The sequence below is a fragment of the Bombus huntii genome, chromosome 7 (genome assembly GCF_024542735.1).
Source record: "Bombus huntii isolate Logan2020A chromosome 7, iyBomHunt1.1, whole genome shotgun sequence".
In the NCBI taxonomy this organism is placed as follows: domain Eukaryota; kingdom Metazoa; phylum Arthropoda; class Insecta; order Hymenoptera; family Apidae; genus Bombus; species Bombus huntii.
The window spans coordinates 15,544,197-15,557,468 of NC_066244.1; the positions used below are offsets into that span (position 1 = coordinate 15,544,197).

Sequence of the window (13,272 nt, forward strand, 5' to 3'; positions counted from 1 at the left end):
TTATCATACTCCTTTGCGCAGGAGAGACTCCTGGTATCTTTGAAACATATATGTGATTTATGCGGTAGCTGCGGAACAATGTACAGTGAATAAAAAACTAAAAGAAATTATGAGTATAATCAATTAATAGCTTAATTAAAAATAATTCGCGCAATTTTCATTCATGTAAGAAAGTAATTAGTTATATGATACTAAACGATGTGATAATGACTGCACAAATGTAATGTATATTATTAATTTTGATATTTATTCCAAGTAAGCGTATTATCTTCAATATTAAAATCAATAAGTATAATACGTCGGCAATAACACGGTTATTTGATTTCCGCAATACTTTAACGTAAAAGGTAATTCGTAAGACGAACTAGGATGAAGTGATCTCATGTTATCATCACGATAACATCAACACCTGATAAAAGATAGTTTTCGTTACAATTATTGGATACAGTCCAGGATATATACAGTATTGATAAATGACAATTGTAGAAAAATATTGATCCCAGATAAGGATATATATATATTGTATTCTAGTTATTCCAGCTATTATTCGTTTAATATGGAAACAAATATGTGCAATATGGATAACAAAGAAAGAATGGTTCATTTTTAAGTGTGTTAATTACATTATTAAATTTCCTTACCAAACAATTTTTAACAGTCCACAAATGTGATATATTATTGACATGGAATTTACTTCAGTGACGAAAACACTTAGTGCTCCAAAACTAATAGTAATATTGATGTAAATAGCTAAATAGTAGAAAAATTTTTCCTGATCAATAAAATATTCCATCATTACCGGGAGCACTCGTGGACGCGTGTAATTCATAGGAATTAACAAATCCAAGATTTCATTACTGAATGTTTTCAACAAGAATGTTAGAATCGTTGGACCAAGAATCACTGTAACAATGTTTTTGATTAAAATATTTGCATTAACATTCAAGAACAAAGTGCAAACAACTATCGTAAACGTTGCTAAAAATCTTTCTTATTTATTTATTTATTCTATTACTTATATAATATTATATAATATTATATTATTTATATATTATATATAATATTATTCTATTCATCAATTATCCAATAAAGTGATCAGTGTTGAAATTTTCAGACGAAGATGAATAGCATTTAATGATTTAAAGGGCAGTGTAGAAACAATTTTTTTTTAAAGAAAAAATGCTTGTTATAGCTAACATGTCCAGGCGTTCGATCGTTGTCATTGTATAAACCGAATTTACATATGCGCGTACAGATCGATATGGATTTGTAGATTTAGTTGCTACATGCCCATAAAGAAAATCAATATTACCTTTCGGTTAGTACAGACGATATTATTCTTAATTATCAAAACTGGATGAAACTGAAGATTTCTTTTATAAAAGAAATTTAGAAATAGTTAATAATAAAATAATAAATAACTGATAATAAGTAAGAATTTTCTGTCAAAATTGAAAAATTCTTGCCCGAAACTGAAAGTAGTTCAGCTAGTATTGTAGAATGGAGAGTTTCGACTTACGTCCAAAACCGATTGACAGTGTTTTCATGGTTTTACTGTATTCGTGAATGATTTGCAGCTCTGCTTCATTTTTTAACGAATTCCAATCGTATGCAATTTTTTGAAATATCCATTTTAGCTGTATTTGAGAAGTACACAGTTTTGTATCATAAGATGCCGTTTTAAATCAATAGTTTGTTTAAAATGTACTTTCGGTCAAAAATCTACTTCATTCGAATATAAAAGTGGATAAGCGATATTGGTTATTTCTATTTTACTAAACTTACGTCATTAATGTAATAGAGGTATCCGATGTACTTGACGACAAAAATGCAGGAATACGCGATACAAGAAACTATTTTCCATCTCAGTGTCGTACTCAATTTTGCCGTTATCAATTTCACCAACTGCGATACAAATACATTCTTTATACACTTCATTCTGACAGCTTATCATAAAATTGAAGAATAAGAATTCCACTTTATCGTAAAATTATATTTCACGAAATACGGGGAAAAACCACGCAATAAATTACAGTCAAACAATCGCAAGAATGGTACTAATTGAAACAAATACCTGACCGAACACAGCAAATAATAAAAGAAAAACGACGAGAACATTCAATAATTTCGTATATATCGTACGACTGAATGGCCAAAGACCAATAACAGTTATGAGAATTCGATTGAGACTGTAATAGCGACTTCCTGCGAAGTTGTCCATTTTTTGAAAGTCTGAACGCGTCTGGCTGAACAGATTATGGTTCTTCCCTTTTCTCTTCTCCTAATCAAATATTCCTGCAATTTCTTTGTTTTTCGAATATTTTTCATATTTCCTAGACAGGGGTGAATATAAAAAAATAATAACGGTGGAGTTCTGAGTGACAAGTAATGGACAGTAGCTATAGCTTAATAGTAGCTATAAGTTAATAAGGAGGGTGAGGGTCAATTATGGTAATTTCATGATGCGTACGTTGCAAGCCAGTAAGGGTAGTTTGCACAGTATTTTTAAACTGTAGGAAAATAAGGATTTCTTTTCCATATTTTTCCACCGTCACGCAAGTTTTCTATTATTAATGCGTATTAGCGTGCGTTGGTGTATAGGTTGTTCTGAACTTGGGGTTGATTATACGTAGCACAACAAACTTCATAAGGTTCGTGAAGTTCATAGAGAAAGGACGTTCCGAGGATGTTAATACACTCTTATGCTAGAAAATTCTAAATGTAGTTTCACTATCTGCTGCGAGGATATTCTGACGCGTCGGTGTTCTTTATTTACATTTCTGTAAAGATTTTTTAATATATATACAGAAAATAAAAAAAAGACGTACAATGTAATCTTGTAACGTGTGAAATTACCGATTTTCAAGCTAATCTTCTATAATTCCCTTCTCGATAAATATTTTTATTTTTGTCTCGGAAAGTGATTGTAACATGTAATGATAACAGTGATATTTGGTAAGTGGAACTTGTGAATCGTTAAATATCAATGCATGCAACATTAATTTATACGTCAACGTGTTGTACCTGGAATAAGAGGATATATTATCTTGAGCCTATTCTTGCGAATGTTATTCTTCAAGTAATCTTTTACTTCCATTTTGTGCTCATTTTTTGAAATCTTTCAGCTTCAAGTCTTACAGCGGAGGAACTTCTTCCGCAATATTATATTCACAAGAGGCATGGCACGAAGTAACAGATAGCAATTGTATTTTAAATGACGTTCATGGAAAGAGGTAACATTTTTTGCTTGATCCGTAATTGTAATTATATTTCTCTGTCGAGAGATATTTGGTTATCTCTAAATATTCTTTTCCCTCCTTTTCTATATATCTCTTTTATAATTAGAACTATACTTAATTATATGTATATATACCGCTTGTACAAAAGCTAAGAATCATTTAATCTATTTAATATATATCGGCCACTTTACGTAGTACCTGCGTATATATGTAATACTATACCTACTCCAATGTTTCAATGGAAAGTAAACTAAATTATTCCACTTTACAGCAGCGTAAACACAATTTTTAAAATAACCTATGAAACTGTATATAGAGTATGTTAATTCTACGTGACTGTATTATCATAGTATTTTATCGACGCATCATCCGCTGCTTCGTTAACATGCAAGGCAGTTACGAAGCAACAGGTAATAACAATACGCTCCAGTGGATTCAGTAACGGAAGCTATAAGTGAAAAAGTTGATTATAGTTTCCTATTTCGAAAAATAGATGCTTTCTTTAATGAACATTCGTAAACAGTGTGCATAACAGCGGCACGATGAAAAGGCTGCGTTAATGAAAGTTTTATTAATCTTGTGCGTTACCAACTGGTGTCTTCATTCTACAGCTTTTGCGACTGCTCACAATTTATACTCTTTTTATTTCAAGTGTTCGTTATTTCATCGACATAAGTTCTGTTAAAATATATTTTATGTATCTGTGAACCTGTGGAAGATATTCAAAAGTCATTGAAATCAGGTGGTAGTTAACCTTTTTGCAGTTTCATCGAAACTTTTATATTATCAACTTGCAAAAAATCTGCGAAAATCGAAGCTGACCAATTTTGCTGTTCCTCTGCAAGTGGCGAAGAAAAACAAAAAAAAAAGAGATTGTTCCACAGTACGCACGTATCGTAAAGTTGCAAGTAACGGCTGCGCAACGACTAGAACGTAGATGCATGTTCGCCTTGTTGGTCAGGCGAGGAACAAAGAAGGGGCATGTATTTTTTAAAACGTTTAGAGCGTTTGTTACAGTTAACTACATACGCGCTACAAGCACTCGATTGAATCATATGTCATCGTAGAAATACAATTTCTTTAGCACGTACAATCGATACTGCCTACGGAGAATCAACACTAACATTATTGTGTTTGTAGGTACAATCCATAAATGGCTATCGATTTGTGACGTTACCCCCATAGCCCCATGCAATCGATGTTGCCCCCCGTTCAGTGCAGTCTATATTATCTATATTGATATATAATTGACTCTAATACAACGAGAAACTTCTTAGAAATGTATGAAAGTCAAATAATATGAATTAAGAAATTGAAAATAACAATTAACCGTGCCAAAATGTTCAAATCATTTTTCATCATGTTCATTTTCGTCGTGACGAACGCTGCTAACTGACATTCAAATAGAATCTTGATCTTTAGAATATGAACTCTCCCTTTAACAATTTGATATGAAGCTGAAAGACAACGATTCTATCTTTTTTGCTTTACGACTACATTTCATTTAACACAAAGAAACAATGTATAGTATACTGAATAGGTTGCGGACAAACAATCAAAAGAATTGTAACGATTAAATGAAATACCTGGACGATTGTGCCAGTCAATAAAATTAAAATGACGAAAGCGTTCCATAATTCCGCGCATATCGTACGATGAAGCGGTCAAATATCCAAGGCGAGCATAGTAATTCGATAGATATTATATAGTGATGACTATCTGTGTAGTCCATTCCTTAGAAAAGCTTGAACACTTCTACGATTTCCGGCAGACAAAACATTCTATCATCTGTTCGTTCTTTTTTTTCTAATAAAATATTCTCGCAATTTTTCTATTTCTTCAGTCTATCTCCACCAGCTATGAAAATAAAAAGATAAAATCCTCGACGTTCCGGAGTGTCAAGCAACAGTCAATGACTATAACTTAATAACAAGTATTCTCGTCTTTGGTAACGGGTGCTTTCTTGAGAGCAAATTTATCGTTATACAGTACCCGGGCACCTCTAGAGCCATAGGGGTTGGGGTTACGCCCAACCAGCGCACAAGGCAGCCAGTACCTTGCTACCTGAATTAGCTAAGCCTGGCAGGGGCTGCCGCTCGTCTCAGGTCGAACGAGGCGCTTTCTAAGCCCTTCCGTCTCTCCAGAACGGTTCCGGAGCAGGTGGAACGCTACTCACCCGCCGAAGGCCATTCGGGGGAGCCAATACCCCCTAAATCGGCCCTCTTGCCAGCATCTTGGCCATCAACCACTGCCACCACGAGTCCAAACCCATAATTGGTCGAGCTGGGGGGTCGCTACTTCCTTCGGGCTTTTACTCGACCCCCGTGGTACCATCCTTAGTCATTGGTGGAACTATCGTGTGGATGTACGGCCACGTCACTGCCGGCCGGCGACCTGCTAACCGTGCTCGGCAGTTCCAGATGGGACTCACGTAAGCGGGGGCCTCAAGGTACAAAGTACCCGGAAACTTATTCCGACGGTCCCATCCTTAGCATCAGGATTGTGGGTGCGTTACTACCCAAGGCCACGTAGAGAGAGTGTAACCGTACTTAAGCGCCTTACACTCCCGGCGACCTTCCCTGCAGTGTACATAGAGGACTCACGCAAGCGGGACGCTTGTCCCGACGGTCCCCCCTGACTGCGGCAACGTGGGTTTGCCAGCCCTCATAGACTCACATAAGCAAGTCCACCCTGCGGGATATAACTTAATAACAAGTATTGTCAGTCTTTGTTTACGGGTGCTTTCCTCGGCTCCAACTTATCGCCATACAGAACCTGGGCACCCCTAGGGCCATAGGGATTGGGATACGCCCAACCAGCGCGCAAGGCACCCAGTGCCAGGTCAATTATGACATTTTCATACCACGCTCCTTGCAAGGACTGAAACATGGTCTATAGAACGTATTTAACCCTTTCGCTTCGAGCGCCGCTTATAGGCGGCATCCACGAGATGACCTGTGGGTACGAGCGCCGCATATAGGCAGTGACCACGCGACGACTCCCGAGTCCGACACCCCATATATCCGGCATCCAAATGATGCATATATAAGTGCTATCTGTAGTCAATAATATATTTTTTCGTTATCAGCAGAACATTTGCTGTTGATTTTATTGACATATTGGATTAATCATTTCTCAAAGTTACTCATTGTTGAAACAACATCAAAACGTTTTACGCAATATATTTCAAACATCCAAACGATCATATACTGTTTCGTGTTACAAAATCTATTAAATCCATTGACAGTGAAACGATATTTCATATACGGTTCTTACAACAATTATTGTTATTTAAGACTTAGAAAAACATATATACAGCAACCACGCACACTGTGCGTATTTCTAGCGCGCGTTTCCGTTCAGTGACAGTATTTCGGCGAACTGAACTGCCGAAGCGAAAGGGTTGTTTTACGAAAACAATTCAATTTCATGAAAACAGTAAGACACTCTTTTTCATAATTCTTTTTTCGTTTCTTCGTAAGTCTTTTGTTATTAATAAGATACTTAGTATGTGTTGTTGTTTGTCTGTGAACTTAGGGTTGAATCAAGGCAATGCGTCGGGTTTCATTCACTTCGTGAACTTCATCCCGAAAGAATAAAGAATATTGTTTTTTATAAAGAGTTTATATCAAAGAATTCTGTTAAATGTGATTTCATTATTATTTGACGATAGTGTGACATTTGATGTTTAGCATTTGCGTTTCTGAATACATTTTTTACGCGTCTAAATCAATGCTACTAATTTCTATTAGTTAGATATTACATCTATGGACGAGAAGGGACTGTCACTTCATGGAGATTATCACCATGAAATATGAAACTGACTTTCTCAAGATCTGAAAAATAGATTTCAAGGACAGCGATAATGACGGTATTGCCTCGACACGAGAGGACGATTTATGAAATTTGGCAAACGTTGTACCATTGAAACTCCTTCCATCGAGGCAGTGTAGAAACCGAAGAAATTGCAAGTGAAACTGTTGATGCTCCTTATCATGATTATCAATAACAGTTTCTGTAAAGGTACGGATGCTTCGTACCAATTGGTGTGGTATCTGTGAATTTGTAATAGTAATGTAAGGTAGTAATTTAAAAAATTTGTTATATTGTTTCGTTGTTGTTAATTGAATTTTTTTAATATTTTTGAAGCTCACATGATTGTAACAATGCTATCAGCGGCATCTGAAGTAAGCTGCACCATATAATTGAAGAGGACCATGCATATTAGTATGCAGCTGAGAGAAACTAGGTGGATAATCGTTTCTTCGATATTTCTGTATAGAAATGCTGATTGAGTTAACTGAAAAACGTGTTTCTTTTGTAGGAAAAAAGTGGTTTCGTATATATAATATAATCGAATAAGAAAACAGTGATAATAAATGTTTTAAATACACTTTTTTTATAGACACTTTTCAAAAATTTCATTCAATTTTGAAATATCTTATCTTCTATTAATGAGTAGTAAGAACAGTATGTTACTCACGAGAAACAAATTAATGCTCAGACATATGATAACGAATATAAGGTAAGTACCATAAGAAAACATGTATTTGTCTCGTAAATTGTATGCGTACCTTTAGTAACAGATAAAAACGATTAGACAGAAAACTGCAAGTATAAGAATCGTGACTAGACATATAAAGGTGGGAAAATACTAACTCCATTGCTCTCCTGTGTGCATTTATCACGTTCTCTACGTTTCTTTTGCTATTTCTGTTCAAATATTTTCGTGAGCCGTATGATTGAACACAATCTTCAAAAACTGCTTTCTTAATATGATAACTGCAAATTATGAACAATAACTTATCTTGAAGCAGATGATCGAGCTTATAAAAAATAAAAGAAATACAACATAAATATCAAAAATATAATGCACATTGTAGAACTTAGAGAATAATGCAAATCTCAGTTTTTCATTTTCAGTTTTTCATAATAATTTCAATTTGCTTAAACATCTGTAGCCTAGTAATACGAATACCGGTAATGATTGAACATAATTTTCTTTTTAATCGGATTTACTAAAAAGCAAACTGTAATTTATATTTTTTCTCTTTGATAATTAATTTCTTAATTTTACCTCACGACCGCAAATAAACTGCTAGCGTGTTGGAACCACGTTACCATTAAAGTCTCTATTCCGGCTAGTATAGTAGCATCCAGGATTAACAAGAAATACTGATGCAACGTAATGAAAAAGGAATATTTCTTCTCATCGACGAAGTATTCCATCATCATTGGAAATTTATACTGGCAAGTTATGTTCGTGGATACAATTATACACAGAATATAGCTAAACATGTGGCATATTATTGAGATAAATGTTCCTAGATATATTAATGCTGTAACAAATTTGCAATCGAGTAGAGTTACACATTATTTTGTGTTTTATCGTTTCGTATTAATTTCTTACCAATTAATATCACTGAATAACGTTTTCCCAATGCAGCGTATTTCTTTAGAATCTTAAGAGGCTCGCCATGGTTCATCTTCCAGTCGTATTTCACTTGTTCCATTAATTCCATAACCTGGATTTTATAATTGTGCTCGCATTATATTTACCGATCGTTAGTTCATGTTTGTACAACACTAGTTTAACAGATTCGTTACCAACATTAATTTAACAGGTTCGTTATCAACACTACCAACTCTACAGGTTTCTTTTTTTTTTAAATCGCACTGATCAGCTGTATTTTTTCTAGATTTCTCAATTTCATTAGTAAGGTACGCGATTAATGTTGAATTCTTCAAAAGCAAACAATTTACTTCCGTAAGTATATGTTTGACCCGACTCTGCTTCATTTTTATTTATAGAGTCGCCTTAAATTAATCGTGTATTCTAAAAGAATTCTAAAAATCAAGCAGAGTTACATTGGATACATTATACAAATATTTGACGCTAATCTTCCTGAAAATTGTTGGCATATTACAAGAAGAATATATCGTATTATTAACTAAATCTATTGTACGAAAATACGAGAAATTAAAAATAATACTTTGTGAATTACAATTCTTGAGACTCACTACGTTGATTTGATACCAGAACATGTTGTATCTAAGTACCACGTACAAGCACGTTATGATAGGGAACAGTCTGTTCGATAGGACATATAGAGTAAATTCTGCGGTTTTGAGAACAAACAGCTGAAAATAACGAAAGTTACACATAAACATTGCAGTTTCTCTTTTAAATAAAAATTTCATGAAATAAAATATAATTATTATTTAAACGTTTATGTTGTTCAATAAATTTACGGAAAATAGTGTTTATTAATTAAAAAAAATATATATATAATAATAAATAAAATATAAAATTTATAAAATTTAGAAATTTATAGAATCTATTTCTTAATAATTTATAGAAACTTTCTAACACGCTGTAGTCCAGTTAAAAGATATCACAGAATCTCTTCCATTTAAACAAGATAACAACGAGTCACAAGTTACTTTCATCGGTTTAGCTTAAGAATTTGTCCCATTATTCCATGACAAGATTTATAAAAAATACAGCCAGTATTCAATGCATTATATAAATTAAAAAATAGGAATTAAATCTTTAAACTTTAATCATACATTAATTAGCTGATACTCAGATACCTTAAATTTTAAATCACTGTTACACAGAAAAGTAGAAACGACGTAACAGGAATTATACCTGGGGAATTACAACAGAGAGAAAAATAAAGCAGATGATATTATTATGAAGCCATCTAAACTTCGTATTGTTGTACGGCCACAGTCCTACCCACGATAGCAGTAAAATGCTATGTTTATAAAGGGCTGCCGGTTCAACCATCGTGTGCAAGGATTGAAACACTATTGACTATATTTGCACCCCATTTCAATCTTCCTCCTACAAATTTTCGCAAATATTATGAAACTTTGTCCTCTTGCAGTCAAATGAGTGGCATAATCTACAATTTAAAGATTAATTATTCATACTTAAACGCTGTGCTATCGATCGATTCGATACCCCTCTGCGACTATGTAAAGTGCATTATTAAGGAAATTATACGTTACTGAAAAGGGGAAGTTTCATAATTTTCTTTTATGTTTCTCACGAGCTTTTGTCACAGGGGTCTGCGTTAGAAATATACCCGAGATGTTTTCAGTGTCTTTTAGCTGGTCGAAGAGAAAAGAAATAGGAATCACTTTTCTATGGTGTTTGTTATTGGATACGCTTCAATTAGGAAGGATCAGAAAGGAATTATATTCGTTGACACAAACAAATAGTACGATACTTTTCGTTTATTCGTTTATTCTCATTTTTCATTGAGATATCATATATTTTATAATAATTTTCTTCCTGCCTTTTGGCATTATCGTTTGCTGTTCTTAGTTTCTTTCGACTGGCTTTTGGTGTTAATATTTGCTGCATCTATTTTTGTTTATTGCCTTTTATTGATGTTTTATTATTCCGTTCTATTCGATTGAAAAATGAGAATGTGCACCAAATGTGAGTACCGCTACTAACTAAATTATACGTCGTAAAAAAAGAAATATGTGTAGCTTCCTTCTGAAAAATTTTGTTCTTTATATCGTAATTTAGTCTGAGATGAAAATATTTCTCGAGCACGTTCAGTCTGTTTTCTTTGTTGTGTTTTAAGCGTTCAAAACATTTCTTTCAAGAAATATTTCTATCCTTTTGTAGCTACATATCATTATACCATATTTTATACATCATTTTAAATTTGAAGGTCTTCCTTTTCCATATAACACTTCAATTTCTTTTTTTTTTTACTTTTACATGCAGAAACTGCATTTTTTTAAGGATTCAGAAATATGATATGTTAAGTATCAGACATTTTATGTGTTACAACGTAGCAGAACTTGCTTTGTGCGTCAGTGAGTATTTTCACAGAAATATGTCATTGAAGTGATAGAATACTTTGGATTAAATTTGCTTGTCACAGTGCGAAGTTAAGTAAATCCTTTGTTTCGAAAATATACGTAAACAGATAATATAAGGATAAGGAAGGATCTAATTATGAATTCAGGAACATGTGCAATTTTCCACAACAAATTTAATTGTTCAATTAAAAGTTATTTACGATGAATTATTTAATTTAACATTCATTTTAATACAATTATTTCAACACAATTTTCGGCTACACGCTACTTCGTCGTTGATAAAGTCCCACTACTGTATCGATGATATCATCATAAAATACGATATCGATGCTTTTAAGAACTAAAAGTGTAAGTAAACCATAAACCACGTTGCATTCAAACAACAAGAGAGCATTATTTAAAAAATAGCATACCGATAGAAAACTATTCAGTGTTCCATCATAGAAACCAGAGATACTGAATAAGAATGGTTTGCTGCTTCTCAACATGATATTCAAAATCAATTTTTGAGTTGTTAAAGAAGTTTCATACCAGTTGGTGTGAAATCTAGAAACATTAAAAAATAGTAGCATTTAAAGTTTTTTCTAAATTTAGTTATTAAATTCGTTAGCAAAAAATGAAATGCTTACATTGCTGTATGAAGATTGTTGGAATAATCCAATAATTGTTGACACATATTACTTATGTGGAACATAAACGTTAATTGGCAAATAATAAATAAACAATAGGTAATTGATCCCTCCTCGATTTCGGATAAAGGAAGCAAGGACTGCGATAACTGGGAAATAAGTAAAACGATATCGGATCCTGGCATTCCATATTTTATGGTACAAGAATATTCTTATTATTGAAACTGGATTAATAGTAAAAAATATAGAATTTCTACTAGAAATTTACGAAGTTGTGCAGCTTCAGAGACCATAGAAAATTAACGAAAGATTGTTGTGTAAAAGATAGAAGCTTATGCACTACTTACACAAAATAAATTAATTCCTAGGGAAATGATACTACACAGAAGGATTACGCCATATGTTAATACGTTATTATTCTGCAATTCTTGAAAAAATCTATGAGAACGGAACTAATTAATAAGCTGGTCTTACAACAATGGTACAAATGAGTATAAAGCCATACTGACTGTATTGCTCTACTCTGAGCGAATACGACTTTTGCTATGTCCTCTTTAGTTCTACGATCGAAATGATCTTTTGCGTTCTCGAGAGTGGCTTTTCTTACGTAATAACTGGAAATTTAAATAATATAAACAGCATTTAAAACACGTAAGAAATGTAAATAATGTATAATGTGCATATTCTTGTATATATAACTTATAGAACAGATTAAGTATTTGTACAAAAAAATTAATTAACTAGTGCAAGACGGAATTTTCACCTGTTGAAATATTCATATTAATATAACTAAAAAAAAGCAGATTACATCGTAAATTAGTGTAAAATAGAAAATTAGTAAAGCGGTGATAATATTTTAAAAATCTTATTGTAAATCAGTTAAAAAATATTTTCTTTCATATTAATATATGTGTTCTGTTGCTTCCAAATAAAACACTGATTGCTACTGATGTGTCGAGCAACCTCAAACAGGTAAACAGTACACTGGACAGTTAATTATTGTTCGTTATACCTCGTAATTTTGCACAAGCTAACAGCATGTTGTAGCCACATAATTATTAAGGACTCTGTTGCCAGAAAAACAGTTATAGAAATCACTGTCGATAAGTACGAATGTAAAACTGTGAGCAAAAAGCATTTCTCTTCGAGCATTAGATATTCCGTTGCTATGCAAAATTTTGTGAAACAAATTTGGTTCAATGACATACTTCCATCTTGAATACAGATTAACAGGGGGTACAGTATTACGAAGATTAATGATAAATATACAATTACTGTAACATATACATAAAATTATAAAGTTTGCGATATATTATTTCATACGTTCAATTCTTCAACGTTTTTAAATACGTTAATTCGTTATGGTCAACAATTTATCAAAATATGTTTCTTACGCGAAAGTTGTATCCCGTAACGTCTTCCTATAAAAGCATGATCCTTCATAATTTGAAGTACTTCGCCGTTTTCCGTTTCCAGGTCCTCTTTTATTTTATCCATAATTTTCTTGGCCTATATTTACGTTCGTTTTTGCAAAATGTTCTTTAAATTATAATTTA

General features: G+C 33.1%; 2 protein-coding genes across 7 annotated transcripts in view; both read right to left on the reverse strand.

Annotated features, from left to right (window-relative positions):
* The window catches only part of LOC126867884 (mannosyl-oligosaccharide 1,2-alpha-mannosidase IA), a 691,228-nt gene that overhangs the window by 42,749 nt on the left and 635,207 nt on the right, over positions 1-13,272 (reverse strand). The gene's annotated exons all lie outside the window — the stretch shown is intronic.
* On the reverse strand, positions 11,042-12,356 carry LOC126867929 (putative odorant receptor 69a). 2 transcript variants are annotated; one of them, XM_050623027.1, is made up of 3 exons: positions 11,717-12,356; positions 11,501-11,633; positions 11,042-11,427 (listed from the first exon to the last, which is right to left on the reverse strand). In XM_050623027.1, the coding sequence occupies exons 1-3, from the start codon at positions 11,899-11,901 to the stop codon at positions 11,377-11,379; spliced, it is 369 nt and encodes a 122-aa protein (XP_050478984.1). In that variant the 5' UTR covers positions 11,902-12,356; the 3' UTR covers positions 11,042-11,376. The 2 variants fall into 2 exon arrangements, with proteins under 2 accessions (XP_050478984.1, XP_050478983.1); XM_050623026.1 differs by having other exon boundaries at positions 11,042-11,633.